At 33.4% G+C, this 24,418-nt stretch overlaps 2 protein-coding genes across 5 annotated transcripts in view; one reads left to right on the top strand and one right to left on the bottom strand.

Moving 5' to 3' along the window:
• Positions 1 to 219: 219 nt before the first annotated feature.
• LOC147074373 (putative odorant-binding protein A10) lies at positions 220 to 19,120 on the bottom strand. 4 transcript variants are annotated; one of them, XM_085943643.1, is made up of 3 exons: positions 19,082 to 19,120; positions 2,671 to 2,869; positions 220 to 460 (listed from the first exon to the last, which is right to left on the bottom strand). In XM_085943643.1, the coding sequence occupies exons 2-3, from the start codon at positions 2,855 to 2,857 to the stop codon at positions 321 to 323; spliced, it is 327 nt and encodes a 108-aa protein (XP_085799769.1). In that variant the 5' UTR covers positions 2,858 to 2,869; positions 19,082 to 19,120; the 3' UTR covers positions 220 to 320. The 4 variants fall into 4 exon arrangements, with proteins under 4 accessions (XP_085799769.1, XP_085799768.1, XP_085799770.1 ...); XM_085943642.1 differs by lacking the exon at positions 19,082 to 19,120 and adding an exon at positions 11,099 to 11,237; XM_085943644.1 differs by lacking the exon at positions 19,082 to 19,120 and adding an exon at positions 11,200 to 11,237.
• A 174-nt stretch (positions 19,121 to 19,294) lies between these two features.
• Positions 19,295 to 24,418, top strand: part of LOC147074371 (uncharacterized) — a 39,208-nt gene continuing 34,084 nt past the window's right edge. Inside the window, exon 1 of the mRNA XM_085943648.1 lies at positions 19,295 to 19,371. Within this exon, the coding sequence (XP_085799774.1) occupies positions 19,368 to 19,371 (4 nt within the window). The 5' untranslated portion in view covers positions 19,295 to 19,367. The remainder of the gene's footprint in view (positions 19,372 to 24,418) is intronic.

Raw genomic sequence — 24,418 nt, 5'->3', positions numbered from 1 at the left:
TATTTAAATTCTCGCCAACTATTAAAACATAATATGATAATTTAAATATAAATAAAAATATTACATATTTTTAACAGTAAATTTGTAAGCATCTAATGTCTATTTAATTTCGAATTGCGTGGCGTCCAGTTGTCCCGGGGCCAAATCGTCCTAGACCCGTTTGACAACCAATTCGTGGAGACAGGAATAAAGATTAGCGGGAAAAAATAAAACACTGGGTTGTTGGTCTAATAAAATATAAATTATATTATTAGTATCATACAATAAACGTGGGTAAGTCTTGTATGTATTCAATCATTATCTTATTTTGCCTGGGTTTCCTATGCCCCGTATTTCTTGTTGATCCTGTCCCAGTCTTCGGCGTGTGTGGCCTTGAGGTGATCAAACAGTTTCTTCACGCGAGACTTCTGCGCATCATTACAATGCTCGCAGTCCGTCTTCAGCACGTCAGATAGAACATCTTAAATATAAAAATATATAATATAATATATTATATATAATTTAATAATATAATATAATACAATACAATATATATAATATTAAATAATACAATTAAAATAATATGTATTTATGTTTTTAGGAGTTTGAAACATTGATTCAAACGGACCCTGTCAATTATTAAAGCAGCGTTAGCCAAATCAAGTTCCGCGGTTAATTAAATGTAATATCAAATTAAGAACATATTTTAAAGGTCATTGAACATTTAAAAATTGTTATCGACAATGAACATTTTTGAATTTATACCTACTTCTTTTGAGGCGTTTGGTAGAGAGTGAAATTGAGAGCTGCGCACGCACATCGTTACGAAAGTGCGCGACAGTATGAAGTTAGCTGCGAATCAGTCAGCTGTATACAAACGCAAGTTTGATAGTAGAATTGTTCTGTTATACACTATAATATTATAGTTTAGAATTGTTTAGTTGCCTAGGCAACGAATTTATTATTGTCGGCCATTTGCAATTCCTTACGTAAATGAACGATTAATCGTCATAGTGACAGTTGTTACTTTAAAAATAAAAACAGCGAGAAATAATTATATAATTTAGTAATATAAGTTAAAGTGTATGGAAATAAACCAACGGCGCTCCAAGATAATTAACAAGATAATTAAGAGCTAGTCGACGAATCTAGGTTATCAGAAGTTTTGTTTTTGTTTTGTTACGCCAAATAAGTATAACTTCTAACGCGCGTACATAAGTACACACACCGATTTTTTTTATATACATATCATGTCCAATGGATAACATAGAACAGCAACAAATTCAATTAACGGTAACCATCTACGCCATGAATCATGGGGCAACAACAATCATCAAATCTAGAAATTTACTTATCATCTTCGGGAAAATTTTTGTTGAGTATGCCTTCTATCATGTAAAAAAAAATCGACATAGATTAAGTGTGATTCAGACAATGATAATTTTGTACTGTATTTGTATCCAAAATATTTCGATAAATAGCAAGCCTTGAGTTGAAGTAGTATCAACCACAAATAGACGGCAAATGAAAAACCAGATACTGCATACATGTAAGTAAATTTTGATTTTTATAAAGACTCAATTACACCAGCAGACGCGCAGATTCAACCAGATCCAACGATCCACGCCATGAGCAAACGTCGTTAACGTAATGTTACTATTAATAAAAATATCGGTTTACCAAAACCTATTTCTTCGTTTGATTGATGGCTACACTGAACGGTTTTTCTCGCATTGTTTATGTTAAAACTCAGGGCTCAAAATGGACCGGAGCGCACCGGAGCGCCGTTCCTGTTCGTGAAATCGGTAAAATTATCGCTCCGTCTCGTGAAAAAATAATTTGACCGAATGAGCTAGATAAGCCATATAATAGAAAATCTAATACACTTATATTTATAAAAAAACACATACAATTTGATAAATATGTGAATATCGTCAGAAAACTGTCGACCGCTCCGGTTCGTAAATTTTTCCATTTCGAGCGCTGTTAAAACTCAGTTGTCAGAGTTAACTGCATGGTCTGTATGTAATTGCAATTTCCTCAAAGATACCATATTTTAAATTGTATTTCGAATACAACGATTTTTGGTGCTCGGCCAGAGAGGCAGTGATACGTGCAACTCAAACGTACAACCGTGTGTGAAATGTCCAAAAAAAAGACATTGTCTACGGACATTTCACACATGGTTATACGTTTGAGTTTAATGCGCGTTGACTCTGACCGAGAACTTAATGTTCCACACTATGTCTTTGGTGTGAACCATTTCGACGAGGAGTGCTCCGCGTTAATCCACGCAGCTCTTTGGTTTTTAGTCACCTTAGGATAATTAGGATAGTGCTGAACAGAGAGACGTTGATGGTTAAAATTGATGAATACAAATTACAGAATGGCACGACCAACTACGGCGACGCGATTCGCAATGTGAGCGGTAACTTTGGATATTTTAGTACGTTCCGGCAATCTTCGATATAATTGTAGATGAATCAGGGCCAAAAAATAGGAATTGCTCGAATTCACTCGCAACTGTTCACGATTGGTCACGATCGGAGGCGATCGTGGCAGACAATTGGGCTAAGAATCTGCCAATGTAATTTGAGCTTTATGGTACACAAAGCAAAGCCACATTTGAAAAATAATCAATGAAATAAAGTATGTATATATTTATATGTGTAAGTATACTAATGTTCTCACCTTTGAAGTGCTGTCCAGGTGCAGTACACGGTCCTTCGTCCATGAAGCACTTTATCGACTTTACCACAAGCTTGTCATTGGATAGGTGTTTGTCGATATCGAAGCCGTCGTGCTTGTTGTCATAGCGACGAGCGAAGACTACTCCGCTCAAGCACACTACCAGCGCCAAGAATACATGCGTATTCATAATGAGATACTTCTGTAAAAAAAAAAAAAAAACTTATCATTGACACCTTACTCAAACTGTCTTGATTGTTATTGGTTTATTGGTATTATTGGTTTGTCGTCAAAAAGCGTCGGCTATACCAATCCACTAAGTTTTCGATCATAATCTCCTATAAAAGGAGAATAATAGTTAATGAAAACCCGTGGATTAAGATAATCATGCGCTGGTAAGGAGCGGCACATTAGGAGGTGTTATTTAGTTACATATTTTTTCCGACTTATACGCGGCGTAACTAAACTATATGCTTTGTATGAACATCCGCCTTTAGAGCCTGTCCCATCGCGATTTACGCTCGAGAACCAGAAATGGCTTCCGTCCAGAAACGGCGTAGTTTGCGCGTTTGAAACAATTAGGAGAAGTAATTCATTTTTGAATCGGCATAAAAAAAACAAACACGAGTGTAGAAAAAAGCACTACAACTCGATGGTGTTAGTCAGTTTCTATGAGATTTTGTATTTCGCGATTACTTCCAATACCTATTCTCCGCAATTTACAACCTAGGTGACGTAATTTATTTGGGAATAGCAATAAAAAGTCCCGCGTTCGAGCGCCAAGCGGTCGTATTTCATTTTGTAATGGCTGTAAACTCCGCGATCGTCCAGAGTCTGGCGAGTCTAGCGAGGTCAAAACGCGCGAGCGCTTGTGGACAGCTGAATTGGGTTACATGTACCTGGAGAACGCGCGATTTGTTACGCGCCATGTAGGCAGGCTCTTAGTCTAACAGGTGAAAGTGGGACGACTTCGTTAGGCAGGCCATGTCTCAAGAATGGAAGACACCCAACCACCAAAGAGGCTTCTCTTCAACAGACTAGAAGGGAAAATGAGGGTAGTGAGGCCTAGACTGCGGTGGCTGGACTGTATAGAAAGAGACACAGCATCCCTGAGATTAAGGCGGTCGAGGGAGCTTGCGGCAGACAGATGGGAGTTTAGACGTTTCCTGGAGGCGGCCAAGATCCACATTGGGCTGTAGTGCCGATGATGAATACACGGCGTAAATGAAAACTCTGCCATTCTTGGTAGTATTGGCTTGTGTGTCTCTGATAATTATCTTAAGAATCGGGGGCATCCGTTGTTTGTTCTCCCAAGGTGCAGAACTAACTTGCCATTGGTAATGCCAATTGGGAGGGCAATAACTCTGTTCAACCAAATCACTGTGTCCATATGTTCCAGCTAAGGGGTCGATATGGCCGAACAATGACATTTTAGTTTTTTCTTCATTTGATAAATTCCTGCGGAACACACTTTGACAATAAAATTGCTGATATACACTTCAACGAAATAACATTAAATTAGCTGATAAGTGTTACATAAAAAATACGGAAACTTTTTGACCTCATTTTATATTGAAATGTTAAATTTTTATCTAATAAATTCGCTATCAATAATAATAATAACATAAAATGTGTTATCTGGTAGGTAAATGAACAGACGTTTGGATTGGTTTTTATATTTACCTAATGATATTTTTTATTGAAAATATTTCATATCCTCTGATACTTCCAACCAAGGGCAATAACTCTGTTCAACCGAATCACTTCGGATATTGACATATTCCACCTGCGTGAGGATCAGTATAGGTGGGCATTGTTTTATAAATTCTTAAAATAGGGTCTGCTTAGCTCATTCGGTGTACTTCCCTGTATCTAATTTATATATTTTTTTGTATTTACACTTTTCTACTGTTTAATGCTGATCTATTTCTTTTTTTTTTTTTTTACATAATACTGTTTTATTAATATTCCTTTGCTTCTAAATGTCATATTGTGAACGTCTTAAATTAATAATGTGTAATGTTCAATATATTTAAAATAAATAAATTTGAGTTACTGAAGGAAGAATACAAAATAATATTTTATTTTATCACTCTCCAGTGACGGATGCCTTGGCATGTACAAGATCACAATAATTTTCAATTTACTTGATCCCCCAAAAGAGGCATGCCAGCAGAGGTACCTAGCGACTATTTTTTTTAAATCAAAGATAAACTTACAATTGTAAAAAAGTGTAATAAAATGTGAATGTTTTAAATAAAAATACTGGACTTCAAACGCCGCAGAATATTAAAGCTGTTTTGGAAAGATCCGATTCTTCAGATGTTTCAATTTTTTCTACTTCAGAAATACGTAGTTTCATTTACATGACTGTGTTAGGAAAAAGGGCGTAACCCTCGATTTTTCGAAAAGTGGTTTTATTAGATATTAACAATATTAATAACAATAATTAACTAACGTTCTGTAAAAAAGAAGTAAGCCGCAAATGCCGATTTATTATCTAAATTCAGGTTTTAATTGAGCTTTAATTAAGTTTTAATTTAAGGAAAAACGCATTTACCCTCAATTTTAATGATTTTTCTGTAATACCTTCTTTAATTATTATTAGATCGGAAAGATATTACACCAAATCATCAATCACCATGCACCCAATGTATATGCCTATTTTTTTTATTAACGTTGAACCAAAATCATTCAAAAAACGTTTTTTGCCTCTCCTGTAAAATTTGTTCTGTGTGTGTTACACTCCTTTTCCACACCTCGTCGATACGCAATAATAACATCTGTAGACGTGGAAAGAAGTTTTTCCATGTATAAAATTTTTCTAAGATCAAATCGTCAAAGGCACAAATTTGAAGCATTATTTTATTATTTATTGTAATAAAGCGTTTTTTTATGATTAAATAATAAATTAAACTGTTGAAATATATATGATTTATTGTAATAGGTACTTATTTAAATTTTTAGCGCCTATTTTTGTTTTTTAGCACATATTTATGAAATTTTAATAACAAATTTTCCAATTATATCTACATATTTTAGGTGCCTATTATTCATTTTTTAGTACCTAAAAATCCTAAGCCTACCGATAATAAATCTCTACTATATGCTTGAGACTTGTAGAGAATATAACGAAAATAGACAGGGCTCGAAATGGACTGGAGCGCACCGGAGCCGTGAAACCGACAAAATTATCGCTACGTCTCGTTGAAAAAATAATTATACTGTTTGAGCCAAATAGCTAATATAACAAAAAAAATCTAACACACTTATTTTCATAAAACGCACATAGAATTAGATAATTATGTTAATATTTTCAGAAAATTAACGAGCGCTCCGGTTCGTAAAATTTAACATTTCGAGTGCTGAAACTAGAGCAGTCACGTGAGACTCATAGATCTCATTGAATATTTATGATTTTCTTATAAAATAATCTCCACATCTCCAATATTGTATATTTTACTTTTTGTTAAAATAATAATATTAGGTATAATGACATTTTTTTATTTATTTTACAACGTTTTTATTAGGTCGTATTCTTATTTTTCCGCTGGTTGTTTGTCCGGTACAAATCTTGCAGTCGATTTTTAACTTACTTTCCGACTAGCTAGACATTTGAAAGTTTTAGAATATATCAGAACACGATGCCAATGCATTTTTTTAAATACTTTTAGCCATTTTTAAGTAGAATTAAATTCAGTTAATTCTGTTTTGTATGAAAAGTTATTTCGAAAGAAATCCGTAATCCAATACACTATTATTGGTTGCTGGGGTCCTAGCAATTAAATTATTAATATGTACGTAGGTTACTATGGAAATCAAAATGAGTGTCAAAATGACATTTCAGTATTGTTTCTATCAAATACAATTTTTTTTGATCGTTTAAGCTAGTCAAGTCAAGTTTATATGATTCAACAGAAAATTTAAAAACGTTGTTTATAAAAAGTTCTTTTTATCTTGTAATTATTTATCAGTAAATCCATTACGTAAAATAATATAAAATAGTGTAATTTTGAACTTTCGATTTTACTTGGGGGTGTTAAATAATTTTAATGTGGTAAAGGGGGCGATTGAGAGGTTAAGAGACACTGCGATATACCAGTGGCGAAGGGTGGAGGTAGGCTCATGACTGAGGATCGTGACCCGGATGAATTCGATGTCGAACAACCTTCTCCATGGGTTGGTACTACTACACACTACACAACTCTAGGTATTCTACAAGACGTAAGTGGCCACTCGGCACTCATAAATTGGTTCAGATATCTGAGCCATCCAATGTTTGCATTAATAATTTTGTCGTTAAGACAAGACAGTTTGAATGATAGAAACGGATACTAACGACGTAATAATTATGACCGTTATAGCGCCTGTATCATGGCCCCCCTACCTATCGCTAAAGATAAAGGCAGTGTGACGCTCTACAGTAGGTGTACCAAATGGTGAGGCGACTTTTTTTTACTATTAGAGGGAATTTGTGATGTGTATTTATATCACTTATCTGGTCGACTCGCCACGCCGGGCCCTTCCTGAGCCCGGCCCCCAGGCTAAAGCCCTGCCAGCCCCCCCTTTGTGGGAGCCATGGCGTGTACACGTGCATGGATTTACTGTCGACAATAGTGCTTATTTTAAACTATCGTGACCATACACGTAAAAGTGCTGACTGTCTATCCAATCTCATTCTTCAAGAGTAAGCGAGATAAGGTGCGATGTTGTCATTTTATAGTACTATTTGACAGGACGTATCGAAAATCGGTTAACCTCAAAATGAAATCCACGCGCATTCTATAACCACTTATGGATGCGACTTTACAACATTTATCGCTTGAATCAAAGTGCGGAGTATATGGGTAAAAGGAATGTACCTGGGAAAGTACGATATTCAACGAATGAAGCAACTAAAATCTAAGAGTAAATATGGAAGTCAGTCGCAACTTTCAAGATTTTGTTAACCGCCTTAAAAATCAATAAAAAAATTATTATTGTTTGATTTCAAAATAGACCCCCCGAACCAATTTTTCTCGTGCGCGCCTGATCCTGTACAGTGTACAGTATATGTACATCAATGGCGTCAATAGAATATGTTATATTACATCATATTTAAACAAAAAAATGCCTAGGTATCTAAATACAATTTATTTTAGGTTTTTTTAATATGGTAATAAATAATATGGTTACTAACCTTGAAATGTTTTAAGATGTCAGGGAGGTTTGATATTAAAAATGAATCACCACGATAATACAAGTTTTCGCACAACACAAGTAGTTCAAACGACAGTCGTGTACTGATGGAAATCGAGAAGAAACCATACGGATTTTTAATATTAATTATTATGTTAATTGATAAGAATATTATCATTGATACATATTATTTTTATATGGCAAGTCTTATCAACGTTGTCCAAAACAATATTTACTCAACCATTATTGTCAAGTCAAGGGGTCAATAATTAAATTGGCAGTTTATCTTTTTTTTGGTTTTATCTAATTTTTTAGTTTTATTTTAAAATAATAATAACATTACCCACTAGCGGAAAGGTTAACGTACGACAAAGTTCAACATAAGATAAAATAAAACTGTTACAAAATATAAATCAGGTCTATAGGAATATTATATTATTTATTAACATAATATCAAAGGGCATGGTGTATTAAATCGAGGTGCGTCATGCCTAGGGATTGCAATAGCGGTATGTATCCCAGTATTATTTGGTTCAAGTCGGTTTACGGGAAGCCAGGCGGGAACCGCGCCAATTTTCATGGCCGATTTTGGCAAAATTCATCAACTTATTTATATTTACTTATTATGGTAACTTACTGCCATCTGGTTGGAAACCAACGTTTTTATGCCTTTAAATATAAATAGATGGCGTAAAAGTCACATTATATCTGTTATTTTGGCAAAGACATCGCCTTAAAGAATGAAAAGATAACCTAACCTAACAAATAATCCAGTATATCGGCTATTTTTAAAATTTGTTTGCCGCTGGCTTCCCTTACACTTAAATCGAAAATAACCTAGTATTTTTCTAAACCGAAATACCGGTTTTAAAAATCAGACAATACCGATACAAATTCCGTATTGAAAGTAGATATAAAATTTATATCAATATAAAAAACTTAACAGTTCTGTTATTTTTTTGTCAGGTTGTGCATTTTTGCATTATTTCCGTTGACTTTCGTCCTTGGTGACTAGTAAGCACATGTGCAAACTTGCGAAATACATTATAGCTAGGTATATACTTCCTTAATTTTAAATTTGTATTTTCGCTAGTCGCCCGCGAGTTTTACAAGATGTTAGGTATATTTTTCGATGTAAGTATCTGTAATTGCGCTTAAATACCAACTGATCGTTTGCATAATCATTAGTAACCTCAGCCCGAATATTTAAGTATATTAAAATATAATAGAAATAATAATTCTACTATAATGGACTTGCCTGTGTCTAATTTCTTGATGTTTATCTACTCAATAGTAGCTTATAGAATAATTGAGAAATATATATATTTTTTAACAAAAAATTGAAGAGTCTGAATTGAAGAGAAGATTTAAAAGATTAAAGTTCCACAGATACGACTATGTTAACATATTCTCAGATAGCCAATCCAGTCTGGTAGCTCTCCAAAACCCATCATCTACACACCCACTAGTAAGAGACATTTTAACACTATCAACACAGCTTCGAATGATAGGAACAAGCCCTAGATTCTTCTGAATAATAAGTCACACAGGGATAACCGGAAACGAGGAATACGCTAAACAAGCCACTACAGGTAAAAGACCTTCAACCTACGCACACTTCCCTCTAAGTTACGCAAAACAAAAACTAAACGAAGACACAATAGAGCTATGGAACCACAGATACACAACATCCGCCAATGAATCAATAACGCAGAAATTTATTCCAAACATAAACTCTGCCATCACTCTTGCCAGGAACTTAAAAATATCACACGAACTTACACATATACTAACAGGCCACGGAGTGGTGCGAGTTCATTTAAAAAGATTTAAATTGAGGGATGATGACTGTTGTCCATGTGACGGCAACACATCTCAAACTGTGTGGCATGTCATCAACGACTGCCCTATACTAGAAATGGAGTGATGGACTCTCAGGACTCGACGTAGACAGCATAATCATGAAATTGACCTCCAAACGCCTCACGAAGTACTAAGCAATAGAACAACACAAGAACACTACACAAAATATTTAATCCTGGCCATAAAGAAAATTAAAGATATAAATGGAGGAACCTAATTAGCCCCATATCAATGCAACTAACTCACCCAACCACCTTGTACGAAAAAGCAAGGGCATGGTTATTAATATTTACAACAACAAAAAAAATGAGCAATATTGTGTTTGATTTTACTTCTTAGCGGATAAAAGTAAAGAAGTTACTAAGTGTAAAAAGAGCAATACAAAATTAGGTGGAATTACCTGTGGGGCACATACACATTCAAGAACACTTCATAAAATAAATGTATTGAAAGATCATTCGAAGAAGAAAGTGCCAATAGTTCAACTACATACTATAATATTATATGTATTTGTAAACATCAGAATCTCTACTCTCTACTCTACTAAATTTTTAAAATCCACTTAAATTCTGACTAAAGCAAATTAATGTCAATTTACTTTAATCGGTATTATTAGTAAAATATAATTATAATAATTACAAGATAAAAAGAACTGTTTATATACCACGTTTTAAAATTTTCTGTTGATGGATGTGGATCCGCCATAAATAGTGCACACTAAACTTTGTCAGACATACGTACCTATTTGTTTTCATTGAACAAATACTACAATAATTTACACATGGTGTTGGTTAGTTTTTTAAAATTCAATTCAACCCTGCGAAAACCAAGTGATAATGGATAATAGTTAAAAAATACCCGTCTATCTATAAAATATCTAAAATTATGCCGTTAAATCATACATTATTTTGGACATTTTATAAATATAATAATAATTTGTATCTATTATAGTTTGGTTTAGGCAGGGCTTAATGAATTTTAAAAAGATAACCGACAACATGACGTGTTTCTAATTCAACAAAAACAAATGTGATAATGAAAATAGTAAAATAGTGATGACAAATACGAATTAAAAAGTGTGCACAATTTTGTCGGATCGCCCAAAATATACAAAAACTAGTATGGTTTGGTTTAGGCAGGGTTTAATTGATTTTTAAAAACTAACCAACACCATTGTAGTCTTAGTTCAATAAAAACAAATACGCCTCACTAACAAAGTTTAATGTTATACTATTTATTTCGGATCTTAACAGCCTACCTCTACCATTTACCACTGGGTTATACAGTAGGGCTACAATGAAAAATACGTAGGTACTTAAAGTGGGCCTAATAGGTTGAGCAAGTGGCTGACATCCATTTCTCGTAAAAAACAAAATCTGTTAATACATACCTCTACTCTGTGGAGGCCCATATGATCTTATTAGGATCGGACATGGTCGGAAAAAAACTTAAAGTGAAGAAAACAAAATAAAATATTTTAAAAATAATCACCTTTTGGATTCTATCAGAAGAGATTAACAAATAACACTGATGCTTGATATTTTCGACGCATCTATTTATATGCGTGTAAGTCTGTATTGATTAGAGCAGGTTTAATAAATTTGCATTTTTTATAATGAAATAAAGTGAATGCTGTAATCTGCATTTATTTTGGAAGGTGGTCAGGTAAACAAATTTTTACTGCGTATATACATAAACAAATCGGTATATTATTTACCAATTAATTGGTTGCATATACGTTGTACGTAATTATGCAGTTCATCGTGGGACACTTATTCGCGTGACAGTAGGTACGCGACGTGCATCTCAATATAATCACAACTTAATAGTTATAACATATTATTTTAAATATTCAAAAATATTATCAAAGCTTTGACGCTTTTGTCAGGTTTTTGCAATTTTACTGATTGCCTACACATATTTATATAATTAAACAAACGCTTTAAAAATGTGATAGATACTAAGTTAATATCCTGCCTCTGATCTATACGTAGCATGATTGTTGTATATATGGAATGTGACATTCTCAAAATCTAGTGAATTATTCATTTTGAATGTAGGAAATGGTTTATTACAAATATTTTAATTAGAGTAAACTGTTTTTTTATTTCTTTTATATTTCCATTGTGGGGAGGCGGGTGGCCCTAGTTCTTTGCTGCCATATACATACACCGAACTTTATGAGATCGTCTATCCAGCGGGTTTTAGGTCCTGGGCCCTATGAGCGTTCAGTGTCCCTTAACCTACCTAACCGATTTTTTTTTAAACGGTACATGTTCAAACACGCGCGTTACCATGATCTTACTCCCTACTTCATTTATCGTTTGTCAATTTATGGCTACGGCCGTATGTTGTAGCTTCACTACTGGGAAATGCCAATAGAAATGGCGTATTTAAAAAAAATACTACCTTATTCTTAGGTCAATAATTATTATAAAGCAATCATTATTCGTAGGAAGTTTATCACTTTTGAATGGTCAAAGACATAGCTTATAATCAGTATCTTTAGAATTATCTTCAAATGTGTTAATCGTGCTCATTTTTTGAATAATAAAATGCCTAATTCTTGTCAAATTTGGGATCACAAAGATTATAAAATATATTTTTATATATTAACATTAATTTTACTAATGGTTTTGTAAATGCCTTTAAAAATTAATGAATCTAAAAAATCTTAACACCACTGCACATGGATGTACTGAAATATGACTATATTCTAAAACATTAGAGCGAGATGTTTAAAAGAATACTATTTTATGTAATAAAAATACTTCATGCAGTCATCAAATGTTTAAAATAAATATAAAGGATAATAAGGCTTCAAAATGATATAAATAGATTATCTACAACGTTTAAGTAATGTCCAGGGTTATGCTCTGAAAATACCATAAAAGCTCCATTTTGACCTACGCTGAGCATGTGGGCCGTTAATATACGACCATATTATATTTCCGATACAACATTTCACGGTGAAGTGTGATACGACGAACTGAAAACGTACAAATTTCCGGACACGTATAATTATTTTATGTATCCGCTACTGTTTTATTATTTTAAAGAAAAACTTTCGAAAACCATCCGCAAAACTCCCAAAATAAGGACGAAATACCACGTAGAAAACCTTAATATCTTATCTAAAAGAGACTCTTATATTATTAAGTAAGTCTCTAATCGAACCCAAATACGGGAAGAGGGCTCGATATCTCGGGATGTCGAGGACCGGTGGCAAGAAATAAAACAAGCCATCCAGGGCTCGAAATGGACCGGAGCGCCGTTCCGGTTCGTGAAATCTGTAAAGTTATCGCTCCGTCTCGTGGACAAAATAATTTGACCGTCTGAGCTAGATACCTATGCCATATAACAAAAAAATCTAGCACACTTCATCATCATCATCAGCCTGAATCTATCCACTGCTGGATGAAGGCCTCTTCAAGTTGCTTCCACTTCTCTCGGTCCTGTGCATTGCGTTGCCACGTACTTCCGCAGAACTTTATCATTTCATCGATCCAGCGGCCTCTAGGTCTACCTTGTGGACGTTTTGTACTTCTTGGATACCACTGGATGACTAGATTTGTCCAACGATTGTCTCTTCTTCGAGCTATGTGTCCAGCCCATCTCCATTTAAGGCTTTTAATAAACTCTATTACATCGCAAACCCTTGTCTGCTTCCTTATCCACTCATTCCTCTTTTTGTCCTTTCGCGTTATGCCCAGCATGCACCTCTCCATACCACGTTGTGCTACTCTAAGTTTCTGGATCTCTCTTTTACTTAGGGTCCATGTTTCACACGCATATGTCATCACGGGAAGCACACACTGGTTGAACACTTTGCGCTTTAGGCACAGTGGAAGGTCACTTTTGAAGACATTATTCAGGCGGCCAAAAGCACTCCAGCCTAGCTTTACTCTGCGAACAATTTCATCAAATATACATCCATCTATAGATACTTGTTGTCCCAGATAGATGTAGCTTTTCACCTGTTCGAGCTGAGTGCCATTGATGAGGATCTCTTTTTGGCCTGCAAAGCAGTTGAACATGACTTTCGTCTTTGTTACATTTATTTTCAAACCTACTTTGTTGCTTACTTCAGCGAGTTCCTGCATTCTGCTTTGGAGGTCTTCTGAGTCTTGCGAGAAAATTACTATGTCATCGGCAAAGCGCAGATGACTCAGGTATTCTCCATTTATGGGGATCCCTTTGTCATTCCAGTCAAGTTGCCTGAATAAGTCTTCAAGGGTAGCTGTAAATAGTTTAGGTGAGATTGTATCACCTTGTCGGACTCCTTTGCTGATAGGAAATCTGCGCGATGGTTTATGGAGATTTACAGATGCTGTTGCGCTACTGTATATATTATTGAAAATATTTATATAGCGTCCAGGGATTCCTTGTTTTCTGAGTGCGTCGAGTATTGAACATTTCTTTATCGAATCAAACGCCTTCTCATAGTCTATAAAACCCATGCATAGTGGCAGTTTGTATTCCTGGTACCGCTCTATGATTTCTCTGACGACTTGGATATGGTCCATAGTGCTGTATCCTCCTCTAAATCCGGCTTGTTCTCTCGGTTGGTTCTCGTCTAGTACATTTTGCAGACGGTTTGAGAGAATTTTTGTGAACGTCTTGTAGAGAATAGGGAGTAGACTTATTGGACGATAATTTGCTAGGTCTTCTCTGTCACCTTTTTTGTGAAGAATGACAATGCTGGCATTTTTCCATACCTCTGGGACATCCTCTTTGCATATGCAGGCTGTGAACAATTGTGCAAGTACTTCATTTGCATCCTTTCCTGCTTTTTTGAGGATATCTATATATATATGTTTATAAAATACACATAAAATTTGATAACCATGTTAATTTTCGAGCGCTTAAACCAAATGCCGCCTATTCGACGCTTGCATTCTGACGGTGCTGCTTTACGGTAGCGAATCATGGCACCTTACGAAGGCTCAGAGCAACCGTATGCTGAGCTTCGAAAACAGATGTTTGCGACGAATACTGGGTGTGCGGTGGGGTGGTATGACTTTAAGAGCAACGAGGAGATAAGAGAACGCACCAAGCAGCCTCTCATCACGCTGAAAGTGAAGAGGCGACGTTGGACCTGGCTCGACCACGTGCTGTGGATGCCAGAAGAGAACTTCAACCTGGCTTGCCTGTTCTTCAAGCCGACTGGATTCCGGCGTCCTGGAAGGCCGCTAAATACAATCTACAGACTATATACGGCGGAGCTACGGGATGCTGGTTTGACCTGGAACGAAGCAAGAAGACTGTCGAGCGACAGGGATTCTTGTAGACACTTTGTGGTGTCCATATGTTCCAGCTAAGGGGTCGATATGGCCGAACAATGACATTTTAGTTATTTCTTCATTTGATAAATTCCTGCGGAACACACTTTGACAATAAAATTGCTGATATACACTTCAACGAAATAACATTAAATTAGCTGATAAGTGATACATAAAAAATACGGAAACTTTTTGACCTCATTTTATATTGAAATGTTAAATTTTTATCTAATAAATTCGCTATCAATAATAATAATAACATAAAATTAGCTGATAAGTGATACATAAAAAATACGGAAACTTTTTGACCTCATTTTATATTGAAATGTTAAATTTTTATCTAATAAATTCGCTATCAATAATAATTTTTTTTTTTTTTTTTTTTTTTTTTCGACCATGTCCGATCCTGATAGGATCATATGGGCCTCCACAGAGTGGAGGTTTGTATTGACAGATTTTGTTTTTTACGAGAAATGGATGTCAGCCACTTGCTCAACCTATTAGGTCCATACCCTGACACACACAAATTGAAAAACAATTTTTGTACTTGCCAGACCCAGGATTCGAACCTGGGACCCACGGCTTTGTAGTCCAACGCTTATGCCGCGCGGCCACCGTGGGCAATAATAATAATAACATAAAATTAGCTGATAAGTGATACATAAAAAATACGGAAACTTTTTGACCTCATTTTATATTGAAATGTTAAATTTTTATCAAATAAATTCGCTATCAATAATAATAATAACATAAAATGTGTTATCTGGTAGGTAAATGAACAGACATTTGGATTGGTTTTTATATTTACCTAATGATATTTTTTATTGAAAATATTTCATATCCTCTGATACTTCCAACCAAGGGCAATAACTCTGTTCAACCGAATCATTTCGGATATTGACATATTCCACCTGAGTGAGGATCAGTATAGGTGGGCATTGTTTTATAAATTCTTAAAATAGGGTCTGCTTAGCTCATTCGGCGTACTTTCTTGTATCTAATTTATATATTTTTTTGTTTTTACACTTTTCTACTGTTTATTGCTGATCTATTTCTTTTTTTTTTTTTTTTACATAATACTGTTTTATTAATATTTCTTTGCTTCTAAATGTCATGTTGTGAACGTCTTTAATTAATAATGTGTAATATTCATTATATTTAAAATAAATAAATTTGAATTTGAATAAATTTGAGTAACTGAAGGAAGAATACAATTAATACAAATATTATGGGAAATCCTATTTCATTTTATCACTCTCCAGTGACGGATGCCTTGGCATGTACAAGATCACAATAATTTTCAATTTACTTGATCCCCCAAAAGTGGCTTAAGGGGGAGAGGCATGCCAGTAGAGGCATGCCAGTAGAGGCATGCCAGTAGAGGCATGCCAGTAGAGGCATGCCAGTAGAGGCATGCCAGTAGAGGCATGCCAGTAGAGGCACCTAGCGGAAAATACGAAGCTTGCAATTTGAGATATTTTTTTTGATAATTTACAGTTTCAACTGTATTAATTAATAAATATGTATTTGAAAACATTAAGAAGACCTTTTTTTAAGTCAAAGATAAACTTACAATTGTAGAAAAATGTGAATGTTTTAAATAAAAATACTGGACTTCAAACGCTGCATAATATTAAAGCAGTTTTGGAAAATCCATTAGATTCCTCAGATGTTTAAATTTTTTCTACTTCAGAAATAGTTTCATTTACATACGCAATAATAATATCTGTAGAAGTGGAAAGAAGTTTTTCCATGTACTTATAAAAATTTGCTAAGATAAAATCGTCAAAGACACAAATTTGAAGCATTATTTTATTATTTATTGTAATAAAGCGTTTTTTTTGTTTGTGAATAAATAATAAATTAAATTGTTGAAATATATATGATTTATTGCAATAGGTATTTATTGAAATTTTAGCACCTATTTTTGTTTTTTAGCACATATTTATGAAATTTTAATAACATATTTTCCAATTATATCTACACATTTTAGGTACCTATTATTCATTTTTTAGCACCTAAAATTCCTAAGCTTAACGATAATAAAACTCTTGCTAACAATGCTTGAGATTTGTAGAGGATATAACGAAACTAGGCAGGGCTCGAATGGACTGGAGCGCACCGGAGCCGTGAAACCGGCAAAATTATCGCTACGCCTCGTTGTAAAAATAATTGTACTGTTTGAGCCAAATAGCTAATATAAAAAAAATAATTACAAGATAAAAAGAACTTTTTATATACAACGTTTTTAAATTATCTGTTGAATCATATAAACTTGGCTTGACTACCTTAAACTTTATCCTATAGTCAACTTGCCACTTTATACGGGGATGGCCCTCACTTAGCTTCAATCAAATAATTACAAGATAAAAAGAACTTTTTACATACAACGTTTTTAAATTTTCTGTTGAATCATATAAACTTGACTTCGATCAAAAAAAATTGTACTTGATAGAAATAATACTGAAATGTCGTTTTGACATTTCATATTGATTTCCATAGTAACGCACGTATATATTAATAATTTAGTTGCTAGGACCCCAGACCCCAGACCTCTAGCAACCAATAATAGTGTTTTACTTTTTACGGCTTTCTTCCGAAATAACTTTTCATACAAAACAGAATTAACTGAAAATGAATTCAATTCTACTTAAAGATGGCTAAAAGTATTAAAAGAATGCATTGGCATCGTGTTCTGATATATTCTAAAAGTTTCAAATGTGTAGCTAGTCGGGAAGTTAGTTAAAATCGATTTCAAGATTTGTGCCGGACAAAAAACCACCGGACAAATAAGAATACGAGCTAAGAAAAACGTTGTAAAAATCTAACACACTTATTTTCATAAAACGCACATAGAATTGGATAATTATTATAATATTTTCAGAAAATTAACGAGCGTTCCGGTTCGTAAAATTTACCATTTCGAATGATGAAACTAGAGCAGTCACGTGAGACTCAAAGATCTCATTGAATATTTATGATTTTCTTATAAAATAATCTCCACATCTCCAATATTGTATCTTTTACTTTTTGTTAAAATAATAATATTAGGTAGGTACAATGCCATTTTTATTTATATTAAGTATATATATTATATATATTTTTTTTTATTTTTATCAGTAAATCCATTACGTAAAATAATATGAAATAGTGTAATTAATTATTACATAATTTTAATGTGGTAAAGGAGGCGATTGAGAGGTTAAGAGACACTGCGTTATACCAGTAGCGAAGGGTGGAGGTAGGCCGTTAAGATCCGCCATAAATAGTGCACACTAAACTTTGTCAGACATACGTACCTATTTGTTTTCATTGAACAAATACTACAATAATTTACACATGGTGTTGGTTAGTTTTTTAAAATTCAATTCAACCCTGCGAAAACCAAGTGATAATGGATAATAGTTAAAAAATACCCGTCTATCTATAAAATATCAAAAATTATGCCGTTAAATCATACATTTTGGACATTTTATAAATATAATAATAATTTGTATCTATTATAGTTTAGTTTTTTTTCGACCATGTCCGATCCTAATAGGATCATATGGGCCTCCACGGAATAGAGGTTTGTATTAACAGATTTTGTTTTTTACGAGAAATGGATGTCAGCCACTTGCGCAACCTATTAGGTCCATACCCTGACTCACACACAAATTGAAAAACAATATGTGTACTTGCCAGACCCAGATTCGAACCTGAGACCCACGGCGTGATAGTCCAATGCTTAAGCCGCGCGGCCACCGTGGCACGTTTAGGCAAGGCTTAATGCATTTTTAAAAGACGACCGACAACACGATGTATTTCTAATTCAACTAACACAAATGTGATAATGTATGTAGTAAAATAGTGATTAGGCAGGGTTTAATTATTGATTTTTAAAAACTAACCAACACCATCTGTAAACTGTTGTAGTCTTAGTTGAATAAAAACAAATACGTCTGACTAACAAAGTTTAATGTCTATTATTTATGTCGGATCTTAACAGCCTACCTCCACCATTTGCCACTGATATACAGTAGGGATACAATGAAAAATACATAGGTACTTAAAGTGAAGAAAACAAAATAAAATATTTTTAAAATAATTACCTTTTGGATTCTATCAAAAGAGATTAACAAAATAACACTGATGCTTGATATTTTCGACGCATCTATTTATATACGTGTAAATTTGTATAGATTAGAGCAGGTTTAATAAATTTGCATTTTTTTAGAATGCAGTAAATCTGAATTTATTTTGCAAGGTCAGGTAAACAATTTTTTACTGCGTATATAAACAAATCGGTGTATTATGTACCAATTAATTGGTTACATGTAAGTTGTACGTATGCAGTTCATCGTGGGACACTTAGTCGTGCGCCGCAGTACGTGAAACATGAGTTCGTATAACATTTTATCAAATGACGAGTTCTTCGTTGAACATATTTTCACCGTGGAATACATTTGTGCGTATCTTACAAAATGCGGCGATAGTTTGCAAATAGTACTATACCAATTAGATTCGATACTATTTTTATAAGATGTCTTTATTAGTTTTAAATAATTTAATGTTGAAACTACATAAATAATAAACCTATACGATGTGATTATATTTATAATCTACTTACCTACCTATTTTATAATGTGTGTTCCTTGTATTACGATGGTTTTATTACGTATTTTATTACAACGTTTTTCTAAGCTCGTATTCTTATTTGTCCGGTACAAATCTTGCAATCGATTTTTAATTAACTTCCCGACTAGCTAGACATTTCGTCGCTATAGGATTTGTTTCCCGAATATCCATTTTAGTCGAAATCGACATTTTAATGCAGTTCGATTTCTTTTACCGAACTCTACCGAAATCATTTATAAAAACAATATATTTTTATCTAGAAATAGAGATATTTAAAAAAAAAAACCCGAATAGGCCATATTAAGCAACAATTATTCCGTGCTTTTCTCCCGAACGTCCAACTATCCGTTCCTGAATATCCAAGTTAATTTGTGTCAAAATATACCGCTGGCTGAGTTTTTATTTCCCGAATATCACTTAAGCCAATCAAACCGCGCTGATCTCGTGCATCTCGCTCCCACATTCACGCTGTCTAGCTCTAAAACAATCACGCCCGCAATCATACTTTTTGGCCCTCCGGATTCATCTTTCAAAGTTCGAGCTGTTAAGTATTGTTTTTAAAGTTACCATTGTTTTAATAGTGAGTTCAACAAATTTGAAGAGATAAATCATGGCTGATACGTCACCAGTTCGCCCTGAACTTACAACAGAGTTATGGAAGTGAGTATTTTAACCTAAATAACTGTATTTTGTATCGATGAATAGCGACAAAACCCAACGGTCATTATGAATTATACAGCATTTCTACAGTGTGACCCGGTAACTACCGTAACGTAAAGAATTAATTATTATTTCTTCATCAAACATGGTTTGTCTTTATTTTACTTTTAACGTAGGTACCTATTTCTGTGAAAATAAAGACGGTGATATTATTTATTTTAGAATGCGTTAATAGTTAATTTAATTTATTATTTACGTTACCTAGTAATATTTTATTTAGTTAATATTATACACTTACGATATAATATGTACTAATCTAATATTATCAGCTAATGGTTAATAATTTATACATGCTCACATAGTTCTTATTCCTTACAATAATAAATATATAATATTTATTTGGTGGTTTGTAATAAAACTAACAAGTTCGATTGAAGACCATAATGACGCATTATTTTTCTGTCAATAAGAATATCATATAAAAATGTTACAATATGGAAAGAAAATATAGAAATTGATTGTATTAAAACTTAAATTTTACTTTGGTCCTAATCTCGAATTGTTTAATGAAATTTTGACTACGTCATTTTTAGGGTTTGTATTATATGAAAACAGCTTCCTTTTATTTAATTTGCTTATTTTATTTTGTGTTTTATTTAAATTTACCTTTTTCCAGTACCTTCAGAGACTGTATAGAAGCCCCGTCACCAAACCAAACCCAAGGCGAAGAGAATGAGATGTCCATAATATGTTCCTCTTCTCAAAATTCCTGTGGCGTTAAAAGAAAAATTAATCCAACGGAGTGGACACGAAATGTCCGGAAAAATAAAAGGGAACATGGCGAAGAATACGTCGATATTATGAAGAAAACACATCCAGCAAAAATTGTGAAAAGCACATGTTTCCCAACATGTCATCTAAAATGTATGAGTAAATTTACGGAAGACGAAAGAAAAATTATCCACTCTCAATTTTATAAGTTAAGTGATGATAAAAAAAACCATTATTACAGCAAATATACAACGAGGTCAATACCAACAAGAAAACGGACAAAGAAAGAAACAAGTCGGAAACGCTTCTCATATACTTATTATTTTGAACTGCTTGCCGAAAAAATTAAGGTGTGCCAAAAATTTTTTTGCAGCACTTTAGACATCTGTGATAGTAGAGTGTATTATTTTCACGAGAAGGTGCAAAATAGTGTGACAAATGTGCCTAGAACCCCGACAAAAGGGAAATATGTGAAGAGGTGTACAAGCACTACTGATTTAGATATTGTCCGGTCTCACATTCAATCGTTTCCGGCTGTTGAATCGCACTACTGTCGGAAGAGCACAACCATGAAATATCTTGAAGCATCATTGAACGTACAGAAAATGTACGACTTGTATTTTTCACAAACGGAAAACCCGGTCAAAATAAACATTTACCGTGAAGTATTTAAACGAGATTTTAGCCTGGCATTTCAACATCCAAAAAAAGATCGGTGTGATTCGTGTGAAAAATTTAAATACCTGAAAAATCCAACTGCTGACGAAATTATGGACAACGACAAACATATCCAAAGAAAAGTTGAAGGCGCTGAAGAAAGAACCAAAGACAGAGGTATTATAATTAATACCAATGTTAATAATGTTACTCTCGTTTCTGCTGTGGTAACATTTGATTTACAAAATGTTTTTAGTTTGCCCAAAGCTAATGTTTCCAATTTTTATTATAGAAGCAAAATTAATATGTATAATTTAACCGGTCATTGCAATAGTCATATATATAACGCAATTTGGCACGAAGGATATAGTGGTCGCTCAGGTAACGATATTGCAAGTGCGCTTATTAAAATATTAAAAGCTATCGCTTCGGACAATCCGGATGTCCAACATTTAATATTATGGTCGGATAGTTGCGTCCCACAAAATAAAAACTCTTTCATGAGCACCGCCATAAAAAACTTTTTATTGAATCAGGAGATAAAAACAATTAAAGTCGTAGAGCAAAAATTTTCTGAGCCAGGTCATGGAAACATTCAAGAGATCGATTCAGCACACAGTGTCATAGAAAAATCATTAAGAAACATCGAAATATATAGCCCATTGGGATTAGTTCGCCAATTTTTAAAAATTCGTAGCGTTAAAAATAAATTTGTCGTATTACAAATGATGGCAGGTGATAGTCTTGATTATGGGAATGCAGCGGTAAAACTATTGTACGCACAAATTCCGTACACAAAAATTAAACATATTCGTTATAACCTCGACCAAATTGATTTAGTAGAATATAAAATATCATTTGCCTCAGATTTCATAACAGTTAATATTTATAAGAAAGTTAACCGTACACCGTCTAACAAGGAAATAAGTTTTCCTACAATTCGAAGGATGTCCACTAATATCACGAAATTGACCGAGAAAAAAGTGAAAGATTTGATAGCAATGTTTCCATACATGCCAGACATTGATGTCACATATTATAAAGCTATTTTAGGATTAAGCGATAAAGGACTTTTTCCTAATTCGATTTAGACAAATGTTTTTAGACCTAAGATTAGCATAGATCAACGTTACCAGGCGACATTTTTAATGATCCCGTCTATTAACCAAATACTCATTCACTTATTTTTATTAATTATGTACCGATATGTCTTTGTAAAATTTTATGCTTTTTGTAAAAAATGCTAAATGTAATCCTAGTGCATAAACTAAACGTTTTAAAACATGTTTATGACTACATTTTCTATGTGACTCCACTTGACCATAGTCTTTTTTTTTGTAATTTATTATAAGTAGACTTATTTGTATAAGTGTATTGCAATATTATAATGGGTAAAAAATGATTAATTTTAAATGATTTTAAAAATTTAGATTATTGTTTATGATTCAAATCTGTCAACGAATTTATTATAGGCACAAATTGTCCAAAACCGTTTACTTGTCGAAGTAAAAACTTTTATTTCTATGGATTGAGAACCTCTGAGTCGTGCGTAAATAATTTTTATCCATTGCATGTAATTTGCACTCATGTTTATGTGACATATTTATGTGGCGACTCAAGAGTCTAGACTCGGTATCAATGACTAATTCTGGCAAATATAACAAAAGATCATTGTTTAAATGTGGGTATTTGAAACAAGGTGTTAAGTTCATGGTTAGTTTGAACCATATTTATTTTTCTATTTATATAATTATTATAATCTAAAATGTGTACTGTTAGTTTTCTTATTTTTTGTATGAATACTTATTTGACAAAGATTGGGGTGATCAAAATAAATTATCAACTAACTGTATGAAAATCGTATGTACCTACTCTTCGGAAACTATAAACCATAGTTTGAAAAACATTAAATCATTAATAAATACAAATATTTATTTAATTATCGATACATTTTTGACGAATCCTGAAAATTCCATGTCAATATGTCGACGCATTAAAGAGATATTGCGATTTTAATAAAAACGTCGATATTTTTCGCGACTGCAAAAAAGGTACCTACCAATTTATTGTTTTACCTAATCACGTACGGTAAATAAAGTATTATAATTATATGTTGTATACGTACATAGATATATCTTGTTGTTTAAATAAACTATATTTTTATTGAAGAAATTTATTCGCTATCAATAAAAATGTTGTCTGAAGGTACATCAATTTCCTTTACACGTTTTGTCGCGACAGCTAATCGGTTTACACGATCTGGTTTCGGTGTAGCATGTTTTTTTTTAATATTTTAATCACTCAGGTACCTACGTGATAATATTGGAATATTATTTATATCATTGTGAAAAATTCTTCTGTCTAGAACCAATGATTTTTAATGCGCACTATGCGCTCGTCGAGAGTTTCAAAAACTATGAATGAAGTACAATGCACTTCAATTATCTTTGTTGGTTTCACTATTTTGCTATATTTTTTTCTGTTCACTTGTTTAACTATTTACTTTACTTATACATATTATTATTTTTGATTACTGAACCCTCTCTATTTAATTCTGTATTGAATTTCTATTTCTCTATATCTGTAAGTATTAATTGTCGTATTTGTATTACATAATTGAAGAGGCCTTGTGCTTTCCAGTGTGAAGTATATTATGTTGTTTAATAAAAAAAGGACTAAATACTTGTTTTTTTTATTTATACAAGAATTATGAAGTTTCAAAA

The sequence above is a fragment of the Rhyacophila brunnea genome, unplaced genomic scaffold (assembly GCF_057557595.1).
Source record: "Rhyacophila brunnea isolate RB1 unplaced genomic scaffold, BYU_Rbru_1.0 scaffold_16, whole genome shotgun sequence".
Lineage (NCBI taxonomy): Eukaryota > Metazoa > Arthropoda > Insecta > Trichoptera > Rhyacophilidae > Rhyacophila > Rhyacophila brunnea.
The sequence above is the reverse complement of the archived record's forward strand: the minus strand, read 5'-3'. Positions and strand labels throughout refer to the sequence as shown.

Bases quoted from the DNA above. Each gene is read 5' to 3' on its own strand.
- LOC147074373 (XM_085943642.1), bottom strand. From the start codon at position 11,119: ATGGGCCTCCACAGAGTAGAG. The intron at 2,870-11,098 runs GTATGTATTAAC...TTTTTTTTACAG, and splicing joins TGGGCCTCCACAGAGTAGAG to AAGTATCTCATTATGAATAC. The intron at 461-2,670 runs GTGAGAACATTA...TTTATATTTAAG, and splicing joins ACCTGGACAGCACTTCAAAG to ATGTTCTATCTGACGTGCTG.